General features: G+C 36.0%; 1 protein-coding gene across 2 annotated transcripts in view; it reads left to right on the forward strand.

Moving 5' to 3' along the window:
- The first annotated feature begins 812 nt into the window (after window positions 1-812).
- LOC121423301 (cAMP-dependent protein kinase type I-beta regulatory subunit-like) overlaps window positions 813-26462 on the forward strand; it is a 35772-nt gene continuing 10122 nt past the window's right edge. The window contains exons 1-4 of one of the 2 annotated variants that reach the window (XM_041618642.1): window positions 813-1526; window positions 18761-18943; window positions 20708-20799; window positions 23193-23254. In XM_041618642.1, the coding sequence (XP_041474576.1) occupies window positions 1458-1526; window positions 18761-18943; window positions 20708-20799; window positions 23193-23254 (406 nt within the window). In that variant the 5' untranslated portion in view covers window positions 813-1457. Of the gene's footprint in view, window positions 1527-17785; window positions 17866-18760; window positions 18944-20707; window positions 20800-23192; window positions 23255-26462 lie in introns of those variants that run through there. The other variant, XM_041618643.1, reaches the window with a different exon arrangement.

Here is a 26462-nt window from a genome sequence, read left to right on the forward strand (position 1 = left end):
GAGATAATAACGAAGAATTAAAAAGAAGGTGAGAAATCAAATTTTGAAAAGGAAGGAAATTGAGAGGAAAGGGCAGTTGAGGAGAGATTGGTAAATATAATCACTTGTGTCTAGAAAGCAGAAATAAGAAAACCAAGGTAAAAAAAAGAAGAAATGTGAGAAAAGGAGAGAGAAGGGAGGGATGTTGTTTAGAGGTACATGTAGGTAGGGGATGAGAATAGCCATAGGAATCATATGAAAAGAGACAAATATAACAACAGGAAAGAAAAAATAGATGAGATAAGTGAAAATTTGAAAAAGGAAAGAGATAAAAGAGAGGGAAGGGCAGTTGAGAAAGCAGGGAGAGAGGAAAAAAGAGAGATGAAAAAAGCCAATGTAAAAAATAGGAAATGTTAGAAAGGCAGAGAGAAAAAGGGGGCGGGGGTAATTTAGAGGTGGGTGAATAATCACAACACTGTAAACTTGTGTCTAGTAGGCAGGAAGAAAGAGATGATTAACACCAATCTCTATGATAGAATAGGGGTTGGGGTTGGATGTAAGAATTGAGAGTGTATTTATCAATTTAGGACTTCAGTTCATCAGCATATATTTGCATTATGTATTTATTTGGGCTTCCCAGATGGATGCTTTGGGTGTCCATCCCTGCACCATTGTCCATGCATGCTGGCATCACAATACACAGACCAGAATATATAGAGCATACACACCCAACACATACACACACACATATACACAACCAACTGTAAACGTACACTGAGCATTGATCATTTGCACGTTCCCATATGCATGGGCTCTATCTCATGCAACCGTGGCGTCGTCATCTTCAGTGTTGTCCGCCGGCGAAAGAGGGAATAAGAAACCTGCAGCGTCCCTCGCTGGAGAGCAGGCCTCGCATGCATAATGCCAACATCACCCTCCCGTACCCTGCCACTTTGCTCGGAAACTCTGCAGCTGTAGCCTTGCACAGGGAGCAGTAATCACCTCTTCCCAGCGCCTGCTATCCCACTCGCGACTCAAAACATGCGCAACCACCGTGCCGAACCCAATTTGAGTGTCTTTGATCTCGTCGCATAAGATTCCTCTCTTCTGATCTTCCGCATTCCGTTTCTTCCTTCCAGCTGTAGCGTCTTTGCTTTACTCATTCATTCTTAATTCTCATTCCAATCCATTCCATACCAAGGATGCTGCCTGTCAGAGGTCTCTTGGATTTTAATTTGAGGATAACCCGTGAATAATGTACTTAGAGGAGAAATATGTGTTCATATTGGTGTTGATTGCAAGGATTTGAGCACTGCCAATCTGTGTCTATCGTGCTCCAGGGGGCACTCAAACACTGGGCAGAGCCCCCAATTTGAGCCAGAGTGCTTTTAGTGCTCACATTGTGCCACTGCACTGGCAAAAGAAAAGCATTCCAAGGAGCAACTTTCCCATTGTATTTTCATTGTACACTCTTTAAGATGAGCTTCATCAAGTCAGCCATTAATCGTAGGAGAAAAACTTCCAATGGTGGTAATCCTACCGAAACAGTAAGTTTTAAATCTTTAAACCAACAGGTGTATTTGAGAAGGTAGAGGAGGTGACAGTAGAGGTCTTCTGTAAGGTGCTAAAGTGGTATTTTCTAGCCTGTTATTTGCCATTTGTTATGAAAGTGCACCATGTACATATGAAATTATAAAGCAGAGTTGTTCTTTGCTTCTCATTTTCCCTGTAGATTTCACAATTTATGCAAATTTTGCATCATAATGTGTTGGAGCACTTTCCAGTAAATAAGTATGTACACACAGTTGCTATCCAAGTTAATTGTAGCAGTTTGCTGTTAAGAGGGGAAAATTCAGGTTTTGGAAAGGGTGAAAAGGGTCATTGTGTCTTGTGTGCTTTAAAGTTTCTTTCATGTTATTTAAAAAGAGAATATAGATAGACCCTCTGCGTAGTGACTGCCCTTACAAGGCTCCTTAATTTGAGATATAATATCATCTACATGTACATGAAGGTTTTCACCTTTTATTTTCAAATCGTATTTTTCTCATTCCTTTTCTGACTTTTTTCAAACTTTTTTTATTCTCTCTCTCTCTAATTTTGTTATTTCACACGAATAATGTTACTCGTACCAGGGTTGCATTCCTCTTTAAAATTCACCAAAAAATTATGCATGCAGTAGACATGTGATTATTCTGAATGGATGTTTGAAAGGCCTTTGCAATAAGGTATTGAAAGTTCTTCTGAAAAAAAAACCCAGTTGAATTTATATGACTAGTCCACCTTTCATATGATAGCCATTGTACCATCTGAATACCAATGGAAGGTGTACAATGTAAATAGTTTTAAATAATGGTTGCATTTAGCAAAATAAAACACAGAGATGCCAAATTCAAATATCAGCTATGCGTGAGATTTTCTGTGAATCTGAGTGAGATCACAGACATTGTGTACAAATGTATATGGGAATAGGCTGTGATAGTTGCGTGAGACAGAGATTTGAGGGATGAACAAGAGTCCAAAATGCTTGAGTCTCACGCATAATGCGTGAGACTTGGTAGCTCTGAAAACAGAAGAGAAAGAAAATATGATACAAAAGGAACAATGCAATGAAAACAAACTACATGTTTATCCTGCACAGTACATGCTCGTGTGGTTGTTATTGCATCAATAGGCAATATTCTACACTATGTAAAGTCCTCTTGCCACTAATTGCAAACACTATTCAAATAATGGGTCCTAATTGGGACAAATTGAGGAAACCAGTCTGATCAAAAGCCTTGTGCTGTTATAATGTAATGTATGGATAAATGAGAGAAGAGAGAGAAAGGGAAGGGGCACAGAGAAACTGGAGAAAGTAAAAAAAGATTCTCAGTCGGTACGTTCACACATAGGTATAAACATACATTACACTTAATGGATAACTAGGGGGATGTGTATTGAAACATATCCGGGGCTCTGTATCACAAAGGTTTGCGATGGATTGCAAATATGAAAGAACCGCACTGATTGGTCCGTGGTCAGTTTTTTAAACCAAATGCGCATGTATCGTTGATATTGATTTGTTACGGAGCCCTGGTTCCATGCAAGTTCATTGATCTCATGAAAGAAAATGACTGCAAATTTTACTGGTAGGATGAACCCCTCCATTATTTACAGCTACATACATGTCTACTGGTACTTGAGTTTGAGTGAGCAATAATTTAAAGATACCTACCATATTTAGAATTGAAAATGAGTTTCTAATTGATCAGCCAACAGCATTCAGATAAAATATGGAGCTCTGCAGTCCTGGCTTTTACAATACCCCCCCAAAAGAATATCATTGAATAATAATATGTTAAAAACTTAGTGAATAATAATATTTTTATTATTATCATCATCATTATTGTTGTCATTAATAATGATAATTACAATTATAATAGTACTAGTAGTAATACATAAAGAAAAAAAAACTTAATAAATAAAAATTAAAGAAACATCAAACATATATTCAAGAATAAATTTATTGGTTTTTAATAATTCAGGTCATCTTACAAATATCAAAATCACATTTAGTGTATATCAAAATCACATCCTTTTTTCTTTTTTTTTCCAATTTAGAGGTTATCCTATTGAGAATGTTTAATGGTCTGCAGCCCATTGTGTAAATTAAAACATATTCTTATCAGTAATCTATGATTTTACCATAGTAACCCGTCAAGAGACGTTTCGTCTCAAACCCTTGAAACAACAAATTAATTTTTTTAGATCTTTCAATTCTTATCTCAATACTACTTAAATATTCTAAATCAAAAGAAATGAGTAGTTTAAAAAGTGGTGCTTACATGTATGTCAGATTTGTAGATAAATGCATTGATATAGGTGGAATTGTACTGCAGAAATGATGTGATAGAATCTTGACATTTTATCCCACAAGGTTTTAGTATTTGATAAATTACTTTCGGAAGGACGTCACAGATGTGGGAAGCTAATGCATTTTCCTGGGCTTGTTGACATTTTACCTGACCCATGCATTTTGCTCCTCAGCTCTTAGAGTGACCGGATAAAGCTTCATCTGTCCCATCATTGCCAATTCAGGTCACTTGAAGGAGGTTCCCACAGCCTAAATAGTTATTAGTCATTGAAAGAAGCATTTGTATTGTAAAAATATCATCAGAAATTATGGTGTCGCCAAGTTATAACCAAAAGTATGGTAACAGTTCAGTCTTTTTTTTTCATTGCAGAATCACATTTTCAATCATGTGGAAGCCATGACCTCATTACCTTCTAATATTGCATGCTTGGTATTCTGTACATTCAAGTGCAAGTATTGCCTGGAATATTTAGACTATCAGGGCCAGATACATTTAATACTAACATGCATTCATTTTGACTAAAAGATCATTTTTTATGGAATTCTGATTTCAATCATTTTACTATTTTTTGTTTCACCTTCCAGTTATTACCTTATAATGCTAAGATCACCAGTCAAGTTGGTTTTAATAAAAGGAGAAAAATAAGAGAAGTATGAATGAAAGATTGTGAAAATTTACCAATAAGAGTTCATTATAGATTGGTCTATACATGTATATGTGACATGCAAGCACCCAACTCCTAATTATGTCATGGGATATTTAAACTGGCATTATCTCATATAATACATATAATAAGAAAATGATAAAATAAATAAGAAAATGGTGATGATTTCGCCTGTGCATCCATATTACATTATCAGACACCTTTTTTTCAATACATGCCTCTTTGTGAATATTTTTTCAGTTCAAGTTGTGAACCACTGGATAAAAATTGGAATTTGTAAATGATGTGACATTGTATAGCAACACTTAAAACATAAAATGAATAAAATTTTGATAACCAATACTCTCTTTATTGGGTTGTCTTTGCCTTTTCTCCTTTTGCTATTAAAATGCAACTAAAGATCATGGTATATTTCCCCTTGATGAATATCATATGCAAAGGTGACTCAGATTCAAAGGTTTTGATGGATGCTCTTAATAACGCCAGTTTTTCTGCTCTACCCCATTAAGTAGAGTAGAATATACATGTACGTACATCATATCGAATTTGATGTATAAAAGATCACTGTTTGTCCATCTCGGTAGGAAATGCAGGCTTTTATTCCTAGTTAATATGAGAGATGATGGTATTGCCGTGCATCCCATTTTCTCTAATGAAATTGTAAGCAGATATACGGGGTGTATAATATGGGTTTCATGTGGGTTGGACAGCGTCTGGGATGTAGATTGGGCCTAGTTTGACTTTGCTTCTCTGCTTTCCCGGAAATCCATGCATTCTTCAAAATCTACAAGCACAGTATGCGTATCCATGCCTAAACTCCCGTTTCGTAAACCGTCCGATCGCTTTTCATTACGGGAATATGAACCAATGGCGGGTTTGCTGGTCTGGCTATTAATAACCATAGGATTTAGGCAGATTGATGATCATGGTGCTGATAGCATTCGGCTTTGCCAAAATAACCTTTGTTTTTATGTGGCTGCTGTACTTTACCAAGAAAATTGATCTATATATTTTTTTTAAGAGAACCTCTGTGAAGTGCATATTCAAAGGTATTGTTTAAGTGCAATATGAATGTTGTTCATCATATGCAGACGTTTCTGTGTCACCTTTGTGCTGAATAAGCAAAAATGAATATTTTTTCAAAGTCTGGAATATTTGCTTAACAACTTGCAATCTACTCAAGATAGCAACATGCGAAGTAGCTCATTTAATAGTGTCTGAAATCATCTCTTCTCTGTAAGAGCTGGGTTTTTTTTTAATTACCTCACTGCTACATGTACTTATACTGCTAGTAGCTTTTGTTGTTTTGGAAGTATACATGGGGCAGGGATGTGTAGTCTAGGCGGGCATTGGCCACATTTTCCTGGCCATGTGTAGGAATAGTAGTAGTAGCTACATAGTATACAAATGATGCATGGGTTAGAGTGGGTCAGTAGGAACTGTGTGCACAAGGTAACTCTGGCATGGTTTAACCCACGAGGCACAGCCGAGTGGGTTTAGACCATAATGCCAAAGTTACCGCGTGCACACAGTTCCACTGACCCACGAAAGAAACCCATGCATCATCTGTTTTATAGAATGGAAAAAAATTATTGAATAAAATACAAAAATTAATGATTTACCGGATGCATGATAATTTCATGCGTCCGGTAAATTCAATTTACCGGACGCATGATTTTTTTTACCGGACGCATGATTTATTTACCGGATGCATGAAAATTCCAAAATGTAATGCAGACACTTTGATAACCCTGGACAACATAAATATGGGCTTAACTGCATAATATGTTGGCACAAAGGCATTATTATACCCAAAATGCCAAATACAGCTTTGCATTGACAAGATCTTGAGGCAGCCTCCGACCCCCAATAGCTGCGTGTGCATGCCCGGGCCGCGCCGGGGGCCAGCGCTTGCAGCTGCCTGGGGCCCTGCAGTGCAGTGGAGAATTTGGCTGTTCACAGCTCAGGGCAGTAGATCTAACATTAGATCGTATGTCTGGACTTCTCTACTAACAAGTATGCGGGCAGTTTTAATCCCAATGACGATTACGGTACCGTATTTGTACTTACAGATCATTTTGCATCCTTTATTTGATTCATTCTGCCTTGATCGAAAATTCAAAATTTTGATGTAAACAAGCGTAACAGTACATGCGCGATGACATCACAATGACCTTTTCGGGCGATAGCTTGTTTACAGTGGATATCGTTTTGATTATCGGGATATCGTTCGTGCAGCCCAGTAAAAATACTTGCATAGCTCTCAACCAATCAGATTGCAGGGATTTTCTCATCCATTCTATAATAGTACTTGTAGTTGTAGGCGATAGAGAGAGAGAGCAACAGAAAGTGTGATAGTCCTATCACTGCATGTCATGTAGTAGTACACACAGACATAGTAGTTGCAGTACATATAATAGCAGTTTCCATCATAATTTTTTACCGAAGTAGTCAAAGTAATTCAGCAGAAAGAGGGAATCGTACTGTTAAGTGATGCTAATGTGAAAGATAAAAAACCAAATGATTCATAAGCACTTGCCCATCCTGTTCCCCTCTATCACCACAGACTATATACAGCTTACCCCTTGCCATGGAACACTACATGTACATGTACACGAATTTATTGTGCAACAGGTGCAATTTTTTAAATTCTTTGATTCATTTCGAGATTAGAACTTGTTTATATTCACTGTTTTGTCATATCTTTTCCTCTGGATTTATGATGGATTTCAGCATATTTCAGACAAACACCATTGATTCTTTGTCCCTTGCTAAAGATCATTAACGTTGACATTCTATTGCCAGCAACATTCAAGTAAGGTCTCAGGACTCTATTGTTAATGAATACAAATCATACTCTAGAGATTTTATTCATGAACGATCACATAATTGATAGTTAAATTGCCTATTTCAGTCCATGAGTGATGTGTTTGGTTTAGATTGGTGATGAATCATGATAACTAGATTATTAAGATCTATCATTTTAATATCAAAAGTAGGGCATAAAAGAAATATGCCAGACGTTACTTTTAATTATTTCTCCTCCGTTGGACTGACAATATTGCTATTTTTCCATAGGAAATTCGCCCCTAGCTGTAAAAAAATAGTAATTTGCTAGTCCATTCATAGACAAATAATTTGTGGTTCACTCCCTCAAAGCCTGGTATACTTTAAAACTAACTTGCGATCTACTCGAGATAGCAAAATGCAAAGTAGCTCATCTGTTCTTTTAGGAGCTGTCTCTTTGCATTAAAAGTTTGCCTCACTACTACTAGTATTTGTGTCTCTCCTGAACAAAGTTTCGCAGAGACCTGCATGAACATGTAGTTATCACTTTTCCTGTTAGACCATTGTCTGTTGGATTGGTTGAAAATCTTAAAGTTTTTGTCCACCTTGCTCTCATTAATTTATTTTTTTGCATCAGTTATGTTCATACTTTATGATCCTTGGGTAATACCACATGTGACCTTATTAGAATGATACAAAGTTTATGGGGGGAAAGGTGTTTGTCATGACTCTGAACTCTCAGTTTTTATTACATCGCTGTTAAAGGCGCTGTCAGTCCTTGGCGTTTTAGACAGCGTATGCCCGACGTATGAGGAATTTGGCGAATATCCTGGCGTACGCCGAATGCGTAACGGGTAAGTTTTGCATACGTTAAGAGTACGCTAAAACACGCTGGTATACGTCGTCATACGGCGAGGTCGTCGAAAAATTTTGTGCAAGCACAAAATTTTTCGACGTATGCCAGCGTATGGCTCATACGTCCCGCATACGCGGGTCATAAGTTGTAGGCAGTTACGCGATCGTTGACACACGTTACTCGTAAGTTACTCATAAGTCGATGTACGTCGAGATAATGTCCAGCGTACCCTAAAACTTACTTCTAACCTATGAGTAACGTGCTTTGAACGTATGTGTAACTTAACTCCAACGTATATTGACGTATGAAGACGTGCTCGGACGACCACAAAACTTACTGAACGTGTTTATAACTTACAGCTACCGTATAATGGCGTATTGACAAGGTTTATAGAAATATAAAGGTGGGGTTCACAGGAGTTTTCTTCGACATGGCGGTGGTGTTGATACGGTGATGTATCGTACGGTAGCCTTTTTATAGGCTACGACACGTGTTCGTCAGCGATACGCTGCCGCGCGCTATGCGTAAGTTAGGCTATCGTAGGGCATAAGTTGTGTACACCAGCAATACGCTAAGCATTCGTTGGAATACGTTACTTATAAGTTAACGAAGCGTTCGATATAAGTTACTAATACGTTATGTATACGTCTAACTCGTTATGAATACGCAAAGTATACGCCCAGAGTTGAAAAAAAAAAACAAAGTTCAGCGTATGCCGACGTTTTAGAGAAATTTTGATACGTCGGGCATACGCTGTCTAAAACGCCAAGGTGTGACAGCGCCGTTTAGGAATAGCAGTAATAGTTACATGAAGAGCAGCAGAAATTTTGATAGTCTTTTCACTGTATGTCATGTAGAAGTACACACAGACATGCATGTAGTAGTTGTAGTACATGTAATAGCAGTTGACATCATCATTATTATCGTAGTAGTAAAAATACAGCAGAAAGAGGGAATATTAATTTTTAAAAAGTGAATCTGATGTGAAAGATAAAAAACCAAATGTTTCATAAACACTCGCCCCTCCTGTTCCTCTCTATCACCACCGACTATATACAGCTTGTCTTGCCTTGGAAGTTGGAACACTACATCAATTTCTTATGCAACATTCTTATTCTTTGATTCATTTCTATATTAGAACTTCTTTATTATCACTGTTTGTCTGTCTTTTCCTCTTGATTTACTACAGATTGTAGCGTAATAGTGAAACACCATTGACTCTTTATCATCTTGCTTTGAGAGCATTGCTATTCTATTACCACCAACTTTCACATTCAAGAAAGGTCACATGACTGAAACATATCGTTGATTAATACAAATCATACTCTAGGCTCTTGAGATTTAATTCATGAATAATCTCCTAATGGATGGTTAATTTGCCTACAGACTTTTTTAAATCAAATTTTATTTCAAGTTTCGTTCTGAATGGCAACTGCTTGCTATAAGCACTTACCTAAAGTCTGTATGTTGTCTTTAATTAAGAATCCCGCTATAAGCGTACAGCTGCTTTTCTGTATTGACTGTGTTTAGTCTGAAATGTGAGGATTACTGATCAAAAGAGGCTTGCGGACTCCTTTCAGAGAGATCCATCTTGTTATTATTTGTTTTTACAATTCATGAATAACCCTGCTATTTCTGGTTTGACAAACCATCAGAATAAATCAGGGGACAAATTGTTATGAGAAAGTAAGTGGGCTATTTCCTTGGCTTTACCAGGAAATTTTGATCTTGGGTCAAATTAGGATTTTTTGCAAAATATGTGCAATTTCATGACTTTTCCAGCTGTGTACATGTATTTGGCAAATAGAGAGGTACTCCAGTTTTTTAGGGGGATAATTCATCTCTACCATATACCAATTCCATGGTTTTACACTTAGAGCCCACCAAAAAAAAAATATTTGGGGCTACTTTTTGAGCTCACCAGTCCTATTTTGCCACATTTTATTACAGTTTATGATATTAGACCCTATGATAATTCAGGGGCTTGTTGAATAATTTCCAGAGCTCTATAGGACATTTTGGGGGTCAATCCGCCCCAGGCTCCCCCCCCCCCTTAGAACCTAAACTGAGCATGCTACATGATTGTATACATATAACCCAAGGTCACATTCCTTGCTCATGCGAGTATTCACCACTCAAGCTGGTGGATGTGGTGTTCTTTGAATCTCAAGATTAATTTCAAAGAGGTTCTCATTAGCTAGTATTTTGAGATTGAACAAATCAGGATGATCTAGGGGCAGAAATACAGGGAGTAGGGGCTATCCTATGATTTTTCAAGAAAGAAAAAGGGAAGAAAAAAGGGGCTTTCCTATGTTTTTTCAAGAAAGAAAAAGGGAAGAAAAAAGGGGCTATCCTATGATTTTTCAAGAAAGAAAAAGGGAAGAAAAAAGGAACAAGAATAATTAAGAGAGATTTAGGTCATGTCACTCTTCTATTACCTCGGTTTAGAAACAAAATTATTATACTGTGCACCACCGCTAATGAGGACTGTTCCATATTTAAAGCTGTTCGTAAGCTAAGCATGTCTTCACAAGTAATTATCCTTGGGTTCTATAAAATCAGATATACCGTTACTTTGTTGTACAACGCTTGCTTTTTTGCTCTTATTCCACATTTTTGACCTTGCATTTTTGAATAGTGCATATATATCTTCTCTTTCACCCTAGGCAAAATTTTGTACCATGTCACACTCAAAGATGGCCTATATGTGTGTAATGAAACACAAAGGACAATGTGGAGTTTCGAATTTTGTAGCCTTAAATCCACTCCAGTCATACATATTTGTATGGACACTAATACCCCTTTCATAAACCCATCCTCCAATTATCCGCCTAAGAGTAATGCGGATAATTCAATAAAAATTGCAGCGCCCAACCTGAAAAAGGCGGATAATTATCATGGCAACTGCACACGCCCCCTGCGATGGGGTTGCGTTGGAAAAGGGTGACCTTGTGACGGCACCATAGCAATTATCCTCATTACTTTGGAAATGCGGTCATAAAGTCAAAATCTGGTCCCGATGTTGCTATAATGCGGATAATAGCAGCATCGAAATAATGCGGATAACTCTGGTCCTGCTCCGATTTTACGACCAAATTATGCAGATATTATCCGCATAATTGAGTTTGTGAAAGGGGTATAAACAAAAAGCTTTGAAACAATCGCCTGTATTTCCTTTGCATGACCCGAAGTGGGTCATGCTAGATGAATATGTCATGGATTGTTTATGTGGACGAAAATGATTCTTGACTGTATGATTTCTATAGACATGCAGGTGCATCATTAGTCTAATTTACAAGTATACCGTGTTATCTCTTGCAACCAAAATCATTCAAAGCAGAGTAGTTACGTGGTACTACATGAGGTGGTATAAGGTAATTGTTGCTTGAAGAGTGGTCTCCATCTGTGCCTTGTTTTTATTCTCTTCAGTGGATAGGATGTTGTGAAGGGTCTTTGAATGGAGAAAAGGTCAATGTATGATCCAACAAAGCTGAACAATATTTTTTGTCTGTTCTTATATGGTTGGAATATTTGCACCCCTTACTAATGCGCATTATATGCATTTTATCTTTTGCATTGACAAACATACATAATATGAGATGTGACGTCATAAGTTTGTATACATGTGTATATATATACAAACACTGGACAAATTTTATTCTAACTCGTAATTCTGACTAATTTTTAAACAGTATTCTTGACTTGAAAAGACAGTGCCCATGCAACAACCCAAAAAATTTGCTTGCCTCTGCAACTATTTTTTGGCTTAATATTCCAATAAATTGTGCACAAAATATTGATACGCTTTTGCAACATGTCAGAACAAGCCTTACTCTTTTTATTAATTTACACATGTATACATGTAGATCTCAATACTTTGCAAATGTATACACATTTGCAATTGTGTATTGTAAAATAAGCTGAATTTGGATTTATATTAAAGGGTTTAGGGAAGACCAGGCTAGTCATACATGTAGGTATCACAAGAATAAATAAAAGTGGATTGATCTCATATTGATAATCTAGGCCAGAAGGATTTTAATTAGGCCAGGCAGGCGGGGCTGGTGGCAACCAGTGTAGAGAATACTTCAATAAATCCTTGAGGATAGATTGAGATTCAATCCATGGAATCCTGATAATACCTTATGATTAGATTGCCATGGTTACAAAGGTGTTTTTATGGCTGTCACTTTCACCTGCCTTTGTGTACCGACATATTTTATGTATGAAGCGCATGCCAGGCTTGCCGCGTGTTGTTTGTACATTTAGACAGCGGAGCACTTTATTTGCATGATGGTTTCACAAAGGGAAAAATTGATCGGTGATTAGCGGCAAGTTTGCCCAGTGGCAACTGCACCAAGGAGAGAAGGTGGAAAAAATGCAGGGAGTTTACATGGCAAATACCGGACACCTGCTTACGATTTGCATTCCTGACAGTGATGGTGAACGTAGTCGGCGGCGGCTTGTTTTCCCCCTTGTTATGAACAGCTCATTGGGTTTGTCATGAATCGTCTGACCATGCCATTGCTTGTGGAAGCAGCCATCGCTACTCCCCGCTTGCTCACTGTAGGGTGCTAAATGCAGGTATGCGTTGTAATCGATGGCAACATGTATTGGCTTTTTGGTGTTGAAGGGAGACGTATGCGATGTAACATGCCATTCATGGCACATGAATGATGCCATATTAGGTCTTTATTGATTGACCAAGTTAAACAATGCATACTGTATAGCGAGGATATTGGTTGATCAAGAAGTCTGAAGGTTATCTGAGCAAGTTCCGCTATGATATAATTGTATTCACATGTATAACATGATGAATATTTTAGAAGCAATTATTATCAATGTCTGGTTTTCAAGAGATGAATTCATTTATTCATTCCTTTATATAATGCAACACGATTCGATTAATGAGGTGATTAGAGAGGAAGTCCACAACATCAATTTGATTTTGATAAAAGTAGAGAAATGAATGAAATTTTGAAATCAATCTAATGATAATAGAGATATGACCTGTTTTACTTTTGAATTCTTTAAGCCGTATGCAAGCAGCTTCCCCATATGTCATGTGATAAAGTTTATCAATTCCTGTTCTCATAGAAACTTGCAATAGGAAAATGACACATAGCACAGATTATGGTCCCTTGTCATAGGAAAGAACCTTGACTGGCCATTGTAATGTCTGTTGTGTTGGGTAAATCAATTAGCCAGACTCCAAAATGCCTCATTCGGGTAATAGTTACAAATATGTATTAAAAGTGATATTCTTTGCATTGAAGAATAAAAGAGAAAGTTTTCTCCCAATTATCATTATTGTAATAGAAGCATTTGAACTATCAATCCTGTTCCGATAGCCATTATTTTGATGGAGTAAAATACATTCATGTGTGCAGCTATCTCATGTAGATGTGAATGTGTTTGTGAGAATGGACAGTTTGACACAGAATCTATATAGACTTTACACTGCAAACTAGTGGTGTTGCACCACCAGTATTTCACAGAGGACTACACCAAGCATTTTACACTTGTCAGTGTTTATTTCATGGTGTTCATGAAAACCTATTGGTGAGAACACTCATTCTCTCATGCTTGACCATCCATGCGGAATACTCTACTATAGCAACTCCATTTTACAGAAAACGTTTTTTAAAATATCTAAAAAACCCAATTCTTTTCAAGTGATGTCCTTCAGATATGTTAGATTTCACATCTCGTTTTTCCATAGGAGTTCATTATTATGTACATGTATGTACAGTGCTCTGATCAGTTATCTGTAAAAGTGCTGAAAAAAGAACCAATCTTTATTAAATTGATATGTAACAGATTCTGTTTATTATTCATCTTAAACACTGTTTGACATTAAATTGGTGTTATATTTGTGATCAGCATCTGTAAACATTGTAGTGTTTACACTGTATAGTACAGTGAACATGTAGGCATTACTTTGGGTACTAGTGTTTTTATAATGTATACACCACTGGCGGATCCAGGATGCACAGCCAGCCCTTGCCCCCCCCCCTTGAGAAGCAAAATAAAAATTTGTAATTTTTCTCTTTTGCTTCTTGTCAAATTTTTTTCGGGGACGAAATATTAATTTTTGCTTAAAACCCCCTTTTTTTTCTTATCAAATTCTACCTCGGAAAAATGTACCCCCTCCCCTTGGAAAATCCTGGATCTGCCCCTGGTACACATCTACATTACTCTCCTTTTATTCTGGCTTATTTCAAGGGAGACTTGTTCTGGGCATTGAATTGAACAGGAGAACTTCTTGAGGTGATTTTAAACAATGATGATTATCATGGCTATTACATTTTTTTTACTTCTACATGTGTACGCTTCATATGTATCTGCTTTTGGAATCACCAGATTAATGAATGAATACATGTAGCCATTTTGGTCAGTTTTAGGTGCTCCACACACAAAAATATACATATGGGACAACAAATGAATGGTCACCCATTGTGAATATTTCATATACTTTTGTCATATGTTTTTTGTGAGGACATCTGTTAGCAGTTGTTTGCTTTAATGATATGATCAAAACATGAAACTGCACAATGTTAGTTTTCCACTTCCATAAAACTTGCCCTTTTCTTTACATTTGATCAATGTCCTGATGATGTTTAGAGGCAAACAAAAATTGAAATTTTTTGAAGAAAATTAAGATATTAGATGTAAGTGACATATACTCATGTAGGTGTTATTTCCTCTGCAAAAAAAGAGAAGAGTACTAAGACTTGTAAGAAGTTGTTTACAGAAACAACACAGTGGATCACTATCAGAGGTTTCATCCTTTCATCTACTCTTTGCCTCGGGGTTAGAAAGTGTGAGCGTGTTGTAGCTTGGTGTCTTGAACTGGCTGAACAGGCTTTATACTGGTTTGCTTTTGAATGATCGGTATCAAAAAATAGACATAGGCGCCGGGGGCTCATTGCTCTGCTTCTGTCATGTTGTATGCATGTTTACATGTGCAGTTGGGTTAATTCTGTACCCAGTCTTGTCACCATTGATAATAGTAATTATGTTTCCCCACAGTATGGCTAGTTCAATCACCTAGCAGGCATGTACTGTAGGTCCCATGACATTTGCTCTGGCGACAATTGCTCTGATGGAATTCAGCATAATGATAATAATACTCAATATTTATAACGCGCTTTTCCCCACATGGCCCAAAGCACTCACAATTTCAGTTAAACTTATTTATATAAACAAAAAATCAGAATGACATACATGTAATAAGCCGAACATAAGATTTAACCTCCAAAACTATAAACCCTAACTAATCCATGTCTTAATATTTTGAAGCAGAAACTCTTCAATATTACAATCCTAAACTCAACCCTATGCCCACTGAGATATTAACACCAGAGCAAAATATCTGTCATACAGTTGTCTCTATTTAATTTACCTCTTGAGTGTTAATTGCTCACAAAGATGTTAGCTTCGATTGAAATTTCACAAATGTACCTGCATTGATTTTTATTAGAACTTTTAATTTATTAGGTGGCATTCATACACAAGGCAAAGAGTTCCATTTGAAAATCAACATTTGCTTGTTAATACATACATCCAAAATATGTGATGGAGAGGCTCATTAGCATTTAAGTTTTTGCTATATAATCAATCAGATCAAATAACGACCCAGTTCAATCATGCATCCTTAATATAATAGGAAAACAGGGATCTGTGCTCCAACGTGAGCCATTATTCCCAATTTAACGTTGGCATGGCACGAAGTCTTGCCTGGATGTGCTTAACGGCCTTGATTTTCAGTTCATCATTGGACGGAATGGATGCACAATCTGAAACTGATTACATTAGTAGGGCCTTGATATATCTTCCCAGCATTCTCTTTTATTGGGAGTGCGAGGCAAACCACACACTGACGTAAATGGCGTAAATTGCACAAATTTGCTTTTAAGAAAATTATTAGTGATTTTGTTCAACTCCCATGTAAATGTATAATTCAATTTTGATGTGTGCGTCTAGAGAATGGGATTTCTGATTCTGTAGTATTTGAATATTCATAGAAAATTTGCCGGTGATAATTGTTCAGGGAGCATTAAGCTAGATTTTATTGACATTTTCTCCTCTCTTTTTCACTGATTTTTTTTTTCATTTTCATTTCATTTATTTCATTTTCAACAAAATATTCTCTCTTTCCTCTCATGTTCTTATTCTTTCTTTTTCTGTCCCATCTTCTCCCTTATATTTTTACAACCTACATGTAAGTATCTAGTCTACTATTTCTTTCACTCTCTTCTCTCTCTTTCTGTATGAATCCCCTCTCTCATTCTCTATTTCTCTTTTATCATAATTGTTTGTTGTCTTGTGTTTATTTTGTTTGAGAACCCTGGAGAGTTATTAAACTACAAGATAATGTTTTTAATGGGTTTTCTTGCAAAATTTTAATTTAAGGATGCACATACTGCATCATGCAAATAATTTAATCTAAATGTACATGTACTTCCTTTTTCAGCCTCAAGGAGAGTGGCTACTCCCTGCATGTTGTGAATTTAAGGAGTGTTTCCATGAAGCAATTTGTCAGTGATTTTCATTTGATATTGCTATAAGCTACTGAAATCCTTGCATCTGATCGGCTGATTGCATGTTTGTTCACTGATAAGATACTTCATGAAACACTTCCTTGTCCACTTCAGCATTGATTACATGTATATGTTAATATGACAGACAGAAGGTCACAACTGGTCTGGTGCCACTCTTCATTGGCTTTACTAGGATTCACCCGTGTTCTCTGCAGGGCCCTGGGAACGTGTTTTTTTAGCAAGGGGTGCTGGTTGAAATTTGAAAAGCAAAAACAAAAAAGGGTTTTTACTGCAAAATAGGGGTAATTTTGGTCCTGTAAACTTGGACAAGCAAAATATAATAAGAAAAAAGGAATTTCAATGAAAAATGTACATTATTTTGATTATATTTCTTATTTAGCAAACCTACATGTACCAGTTTACAGGGGATGCTGCCTATGGAGAATAAATCCCCAGGTAAATCTTGTTGGTACTTCAGCACCCCTGCTTCCCAGGGTCAGGTTCTCTTGCTATTGATATATGTACCTGTGGACTTCCCCCTCTCCCCATCCTCTATCTAATTAGTGTGACTCACGACAACTGGATCAAGCAGGAACTACCATGTTAGCGTACAGTTAGTTTTCTTAACCCTCAACAGTTCAAATAATGTTTTCCAGGTTGTGTCGTTTAGAAAGCGTAGGCTTATATTTTAAAGGGTGGCAGCTTAGTGGCAGTTAAGAAAATTTACTTTACCATCAAAGTTTTACCAAGGAAAAAGGGCAAACTTTGGGCTGTATTTTAATGTTTTTTTTATGGCTTTGCATTGTTAATACATATATGAGGGTGATAAAAACTTTGTAAATGATCACAATTGGCAGTGTGGTATGTATGACTTATACCAATATTTTGCAAAAAATGGCATTATTAATGTGCATGGTATAAAATATCTATTTGGTTGATATATAATTTCATCTGAAATTGACAGAGTATTCATACACCAAATATCTGTGGTGTATCATCTGAGAGGAAGTATTAATTTGTGTAGGCTGTGAGATAATTCTGAACGGTTATATGAGGAATACCCCTACCTCCTACTCTTGTGAATGCTTGAATGTTTCTACCTGCATAGTTTCTGTGTATTGTGTATTTGGGGTCTGACTTGGAAGGTGAATTGGATTAGAAGTTTCAAGGCCTAAATTAATGGTAAATTATCGTACTAAATTTGATTATGAGCAAGTGTAATAATAAGCAGTGTTTTAAGAAATGTTGATGGTAGTAGACAGTGTTTCCAAGTTATAACAGTACAAGCATAGTACTCAGTATGTTATGAAGTTGTTGAACTTCCCATGTACATATATGTGCAACATCTATTTTTTTATGTACTGCAAGAGAGGTTGTTCATCTACATGTACTGTGTATGTGATTATCTTATGAGCGCATACACATGTCTTCACATGAATGCTGTTTTGTGTAGATGACTTTGAGATTTATTTGTCTGGTAGAAAGGAGGATTTGATTGAAAATTAAGAAACATTTGCTGAGGTTTTGTAGAAGGTGCATTCTGAATTGGCAGTTGTGTCTTGGATTGTAGATAATAATGAGAGATATTAATGTCAAATGTCCAGTGGGTTCACAGTTGACACCGATTAATGTGTGAACCTCAAGTAGATACATTAGGTCTAATGAAGACATGTTCATTGTAAAGTATTGTTTATGAAAAATACTTACATTAGCTTTAATAACCATTTGAGACAAAGTGACCGCATGTTTTACCTGATAAAAACTATGAGAGAGAGAGAGAGATTTTTCTTCCATCAGCAATTTTATTGAACTGGTTGTTTTTTGTTGTTTTGTTTTTTAACGAAATGTATGGCAGTGTGTTGGAACACTTTTTTCTCTAGGATGCCAGAGTAAAGACCTAGAAATTAATATGTACAATATGATGGATTGACTGACCCAAAGGAGTCCAAATCACTGAATGTTTTCACCTTTACATGCCTACTATAAACAAGCACTCTTCGTGAATTATCCAAATGATTATACTTTTGAAAAAAAGTTGTGTTGCTATAAATCTACAACACTTTTGTTTTGTCTATAGGATACCAAACCCAAGTCCTCTCAGGGGGCCCAGTCTTCCCAGGCACAGACCTCAGTGAGTGAGGAGCGAGAGGAGGAGATCTCCCCTACCCCACCGGCAGTTCAGCCCAAGGGCCGTCGTCGCCGCGGTGCCTTCAGCGCCGAACCGTACACAGAGGAGGATGCCACGTCATACGTCAAGAAGGTAATTGCTCTCTCCATCTCATGATTGAAACGAAAACAAATAAGATATTTTCTTTTTCGAAATAAATGTTTTACCCTCCCCCCCCCCAAAAAAAAAATTGAGCATAATAAATTTGCAGAGTTCCCACAGTCATGGAAAATCCTGGAAAAATTTGTGGTCATGGAAAGTCAGGAAATTTTGAAAATATTTGAAAATTCATGGAAAAGTAAAGGAATTGTATTTCCCTCTTGGCTATTGCAGCTGTCCAGTTTGTCATGTCTCGCAACTCTCGTACTCTGTGATCATACTCTGCTATTACAATTGGTGTCCATGATTTCCATTTTTCCCAGTTTTTTGACATCCATAATTCTACATAACTCTTAGGAAGTCATGGAAAGTAATAATTTAGTCATGGAATTCTATTTTCAAATTTCTGTGGGAACCCTTATTTGGATCGTGGTCCTATACGCATCGACTAATGTTGATCTGTGAAGAAAGCCATGAGGCAGCAGGTTTTAAAAAAGTTGTATGGCATTTGAAGAGAAGAAAATTTATAGTGTTAAACCATAAAAAATAAATATAGCGCAACTATAGGTAGGCCTACCGTTTTTGGAAAGCGGCAGCATCAACATAGAAATATTAACTAAGTTTTGGGTGTATCCATAGCAGATATAGGTCTTAGAGATGCAGATAACGTACATGGTTAGCTTTCTATATTGGGACTAAATGCATATGACGACATTGAAAATAAGACACAGTTTTTGCTTCCTCACTCAATATGAAAGGGGTATACAATCATGTAGCACATCTACTGTATGTAACATCTGCAGCTTGTTCATGCCCTGGCGGCATGTAGACAATATGCGAAGAGAAAAATGTGGTTATATTAGATTTTGATACAATCAATTTTGGATGTTCATGTACATTGTATAAGGGAGGGAAGGTAATATTCTTAATCATATTCTGAGAAACAGGAAGCAGAGGGTAGCACTGAGTCAGGTAATACAAGAACAAATATTCTCAATACTTAACATCTCTACTGGTATACCCTTTTCTATGTAGATAGAAATTGTCAATATATTAAAGCAAAGCACTCATTTAAAAGTTGTGAAGGTAATACTTGTGAGCAATATGATATTGTTTGGTTAAAAAAAATAATATTGTACATAATTTCAACTATACTTGTTTAAATTTTGCCCCTCTGCCTACTGAAAAAAAATGGGGCTGCGATGAAAAGGATAATTTAATCTGTAATATTTTTTTCTCTCTCTTTTTTGTGTTTTTCCCCTGCCATTTTCGTCCTTCAATTACCAGGACTGGTTCAATCAAGCATCAGTTATAAACATGTTTTCCCTAAGGCATGTGGAAGACCTTTTAATTATTGACGAACAGTTTTTTATATTTTTGCATTACATGTCAAATATTGGGCTCTGTTTATTGACTGTTTTTCTTTCATTGTGATTATTATATTAACTTGGAAATGGGGAGGGCTATCAGTGAATATGCAGAATTAGAGTATACTTTGCAAGAAGCCCCATAGGAAAATCTTTGCGATTATGGGAACATCTACTATTTGTGAAATTATTTCTATCATTGATATTTTTGAGAAAGCATAACTTTAGATGTATGGAAAAATGTACATATGTAGAGGGCAAGCAAATAGAGGGATTTCATAGAGTACTTTAATTATTTTACTTGGCTTCTTTTCTGCAAAATTTCTTGTTACTTTTAGAATTTTCTTATTATTGTTATCTCTGATATGCTTTCCTTTTCTTTAATTCTCAGGTGATTCCGAAAGATTACAAGACTATGGCAGCGCTTTCCAAAGCCATATCAAAGAATGTTTTATTCTCCCACCTGGATGAGACAGAGAGAAGGTAGGTTTCTCATTCTGTGTCTGAAAAACAATTGTTTTCATCAGGGCTCAACTTAATCTTCAGCCATCTTGGCCATTGCTGTATACTCTTTTGATTGGCGTCAGTGCACCTGACATTGGCCTAAGAAATACATGTACAGGAATGTGACCTCCCCCCCTGTTTCTTCCTCAGAGGGGAAAAAGCGGTATTACCTTAAAAATGAATATTCATACCTGACTTTCGAATTTATCAGAATTGAAGGTAAAACCCAACATTGATTATAAAAAAGAATTAATAAATCATCATGCAGAAAAATAGGAAGGAAAGCAAGCTGCCTTTGTAATCAAAATTCAACCCTAACTTAATTTGGAATGGGTTCAATTTGACCGCCCACCTTGACAAATTTCATCACTACGTGACCACAAGAATTTTTTTAACCTCACCGCTCAGTAACTTTTTACCTTCAAGCCTTGCGCATCTTCTGAGACAAAATTTGCGATGCCTTGGTGCACGGTTTTGAAATTATGCAATATTTAGTAAGTGCTTTGTAAGAACCAAAATTGTTCAAAAATGTGATTCTGTGTACAGAGTCAATGCAAATAGTGTTATTAAAGGTAAATGCTAGTTTTGGTAACGATATCAAAATGAGTTCGTACAGAATCCAATGAAATGACCACCAAAGTGTCTGTTTGTATAAATAAAATGCATGTGCCAAAGAATTCTGGAAGAAATTGTGTAATTGCTGAGAAATCAGCAAATAAGCACAGGAATCGGGTAGGGCGTCGGGCCCGACGCCCTAAGCAATAATTATACATTGTCCCACGTGCGCTTATCTGTGTTGGGGATCTTCGGTGTGAACATTTTTCAGCGTAGATTTCAAGATTTCACAAAGTTCAGTTAATGTAACTGTACCAGATCTAGATCCTCGATGATATACTGACAATTAAGCCTTGTTTTACAGACTTTCTCATGAAATCAGTGTTTACTGCAACTACTGGAATTTCTCTTTAACCCAATGTGCACTAACTTTACATTACACGTAATCATGTTTTTGAGCAATTTTGGGTCTGATGTGCACTTCGAAAATGTTGCGGAATTTCGGAACCATGTATCTGGGCATCACAAATTTGGTCTCAGAAGATGCGCAAAGCTTAAAAGTTAAAAGTCATTGAATGGCTAGGTCTAAAAATGTCTTTCGGTCGCATAGTGACAAAATTTGTCAAGGGGGGGGGGGTCAAATTGACCCCATCCCAAAATAAGTAAGGGTTGAATTTTAACCACAAAGGCAGCATTTATACATCTTTTTATTGTTAAAAATAAATTTCTTGTCCAAATCAACATAAAAATTGACATAAAAATCATTAAAATAACTTATGCAGATGCCGAGATATACAATTTCGTTGAAAATGGGTTGGAGTCAATGACCTTTTTGCCCCAAATCATTTTTGGGGGGCGGTGCCCCCTCAATGTTTGACCGATTTTTCCAAAAAAGATGCTCAGGAGCACAAGCTGCATCTTATAGCTGGTCCTCTGTGATCTGAAACATCAACATTCTATAGCCCACCACTGCTTAAAGAAATATTTTTCTTTCTGATGAGCTAATTATCAATTTTGAATCTTGAGGTCCAAAATCAAAATGACCATATAGCTCATTACAGAAAAGCTGGACTGGCTATTGTGGTATTCAGCTGGGATGTCATGTCACATAAATTTGACATATATTTTCATGTGAAGTTAAAAATAGATCAGATTCAAAATTAAAAAGTAATAGTTTTTATTCAATAAAATATAAAAAAAAATAAAACTTTATATTTGATATCTTTATGGGAAAAAGCATTGGTATTTAAATTAAATAGGCATTTCATCATTATCAATCTTGCTTTGAGAGATCTTCCCCAAGATAGCTTGCTTAGTACCATTGGGTATGCCATTTTTTTTTTTACATGTAATTGGATTTGTTTCTACATGATAAATGGATCTCATCTAATGTCTTCTCATGAAGATGATTTGACCACACATTGATAGACCCTCTCCTTCTTTCTTTGTTATCTTTCTTCTTCCTTTACCTCTTTCTCTCCCTTTTTATTCTATCCATTATCTTTCCTTTGTTTTCTTCACTCCTTACCTCTATTACACTCAAAATCCCTTCATCTTTTTCATTTATCTTGTTTCACTTGCTTACTAGTCACTTCCCAATTCTTTCAATGTCCATCTTTTTGTTTCTTTGTTACCTGGTATTGATGAAAATTGGCAGAGGCACAGTTGCACACTGCTTCATGCTTTATTGTACTAAGTATCTGTGTGTGTCTATTGACATAAATGAGAAAACAATTATTTTATCCACAGAATAGTGCTTGATGTAGCCAGCCAATATTAATGTTATTTTCTTTGATGTTCCCTTTCAATTACTCCAGTGACATATTTGATGCCATGTATCCCGTCAAGCACGATGCTGGCCAGGTGGTCATACAGCAAGGTCAGTTGACTTTAAATAAATAGTACTACAGGAATATAGCCTACCATATTAGTTATAGAGGAATCCAACCCAGGTGGAGGTTGTTTGGAAAGGAAAGGAGAAGAATCAGAATAGCTTTATTGGTTGAATACTTCAGTAATATATGTAGTGCAATATTTGTCGATGGTCCTAATTGCGAAATAACTAGTAAGAAAGGAGGAGGTATTAAAAATTCTGGAATATTCATTGACCTCATTCAAATATGCCATCCAAAGTGGCCTTTATTTGTATGTGAATGTTACATGGATAGCTGGCATACATTATGTGAAAAGGGAAGAGAAGATGCAGTAGTATTGTTATTCTTTGAAGTATGTGAGCTGTTAAATCCCAAGATGATAACTAGGATTTTTGGACTTGCCCGATCTAACGCGACGGGTGTGGCTCGTGCCCTTTACCCCAAACTCATTTGCGTAATTTATGTTACCACGGGCAAGCGGTCTTAAAGAATAGAGTTCTACAACAGTGATCACCTATCAAGCATATTTACAACAGATCGCAAAGAACTCGCTTTCGCAGCTTTACTAAATTAATCAAATCCTTGAAAATTATTCTAGCTCCTTAAACTAAATTAGGAATATAAATCACAAAATGTTAATTTTGAATATCCACTTGTGACAAAACTTACAGCAAGAAGATAATTATTCTGTTGCACAAACAACAAGCTGCACTCTAGCAAATTATGATACGGAACCATCATTGATATTAGAAATCCTTCCTACCTACTCTCATAACTGACAGTGAACAGTCATGATAAAACTAAATGTTGCTTTTGACAGGTCATTGGTAAAATCCCCAAATAAATGTATGTGCCCCATTGCATTAAAGTTACAATTATGGTAATCTATAATCAACTCCCGCCCTGAGCAATTTTTAAGGGGAGAAAGAATATGAAAAGTATTTGGTTGAATTCATGTAGAAATTGGCATACTTCAATTTTACTTGTAATTGAAATAAATGGCAATGATGTGTTTGCAATCACCTTCCTATGATTAAGGAACTAGTTTTAAACTCTCATGCAATTGGTATCATATTGTTTTCATGATGCTATCATTTTTCATGTGGGCATTAAGCCCATTAACGTAATGACTGTCCATGCTCTAACGCTGACATATTCCTCATACCATATCATATTGGCTGTTGCGCTAATTTTACTAATACCATCTTTGACTTCATATTTTAGTGTGATAATTCAAACTTTTTAAGATTAGTCTATGGCTGTACACCACAGCATAGTTCCATAGTAAATTTCGTCTTTTTTTCAAGCAATTACTTACATGTAGGTACAGTAAAACAAACTATGTACATGTATGTAAAGTGTAAAATGAGATACAGGAAAAGATGGAATTATAAAGCTACATGTAGCTTTTTGCATTTTTAAGAATTGATACAATTATCAAATTGTAGTCAACAGGTTTAATGAAAGATTGATGATAAATGAATATGCAAATTACATATAGTGAAAAGATAAAAGGAAATAAATGCTATAAAAATCTTAACAGAAATGATGGAAATCGAATTGTTTTTAAAAGCTAAATTGTTCCCTTTTATTGGGTAACAGTAACCTTTGTAGTGTTTACACATCTACTTTAGATGAAACCAAAGAGATATCTTCCTCATTACATGTAAAACATATACTTAGCTGGATTTTTTTTGGTGAAAGGACGTGTTTGGTCACTGTGCTGTATATTAAGATGAATGTAGATATTACTGCAAGTACAATGAGCCATTTCTATTGTACCATCTATCTTTATAAACGTTCCTATTGATTTGTAGTATTCTATCTTTGTTAAAATATGTTTAATGCAAGTGTGGAAGTGATTTGAGTGGATGTAGTTGGGAATGATGCTGCCATACAAGTAGAAAGTAGGCCAGGTATTTGCTTATTAGCTATGTCCTCACATAACACCTGAAATTGGACGTATACCCCCCCCCCCTTGAGAAGTTAGTTGTAAAAAGCCTATCAAAATTTGGGCTAAAATTATATTTAAACTTAAGAAATTAGAGACTATTTTTAATACACTTCTAGGGCCTTTATAGAACACAGCATTGTAAGAGACCTATGCATAAAATGTCAGAAATCATTGGGTTTTTTTTTTATTTTTTACTTCTTGGTTTTGAATGTTTTGTATAAGTAAGTAATTCCTTTGTCAGCACTGAGCAAGTAGTATGGCAGATACATATAAGGGCAAATATATACAAATATCTATAGGGCCTGTGATCCTTGCTTTATAAGTTAGATCATAAAAAAGTGATTTTTATTCGATTAACTCATCACAAATGATACAATTACAATGCCTTGTTGATATTCTATATATATATATATGCCTTTAATAACATTTCATAAATGTGCACATAGGGAACATTGCAATAAAGAAATCATCACTATTTCCACTTGTATAGTAATCAAAACAACTCATCTGTTACTGTCATGTTTGTTGCACTGTACATGTAATTATCACATGTGGACTAGGCACTTTAAATGGGAAGGAAACGCCCTAGGAATGTTGTCAGCGTTTATTGAAGTGGAAATATGCACATTTCTGATTGCTCAATTTTCACATCAGGCATTGTTTCTTTTGAATTTTATACTTTTATATGATTTTTGTTTTAGATTAGAAGAATTTAACGTTGATGTTAGAGACTTAGGAAGCAATCAGTAATATGATCATATAGAATGTAACAATTTTGAAATATTCATTATTTTTTTGTTTCTACTAGTCACTTTATACAAAAAGGGGAATAAATGAAATGGATCGTTTCAACCAATAGGAACTTAGGAAGTATCTTATTCATATGACTAAAATGAACTTTTTTCTCCCCATCAGACTGGGGGCAAGACTAATTTACTGTTAGGCCTTAAAGGGGAATCCAACCCAAATAAAAACTTGTTTTTATATGGAAAAGAAAAATCAGACAAGTTGATAGGTGAAAGTTCGAACAATATTGGACAAACAACAAGAAAGTTATGAATTTTTAAAAGTTGTAAATATTGGTAATCACTATACCCATGGAGACTTCAAATTGGCCGCATATGGGATGTCATAGTGATGTAAGGCAAGGACTACTCTTCCATGTACTCCAATACATATTATGGCTAAAATGTCATTTTTCCCAAAAGTTTTATTTCAAATTATATTTTTCTTTCATGAGGACATACTACAATATACTA

Source organism: Lytechinus variegatus, chromosome 10, assembly GCF_018143015.1.
Source record: "Lytechinus variegatus isolate NC3 chromosome 10, Lvar_3.0, whole genome shotgun sequence".
Lineage (NCBI taxonomy): Eukaryota > Metazoa > Echinodermata > Echinoidea > Temnopleuroida > Toxopneustidae > Lytechinus > Lytechinus variegatus.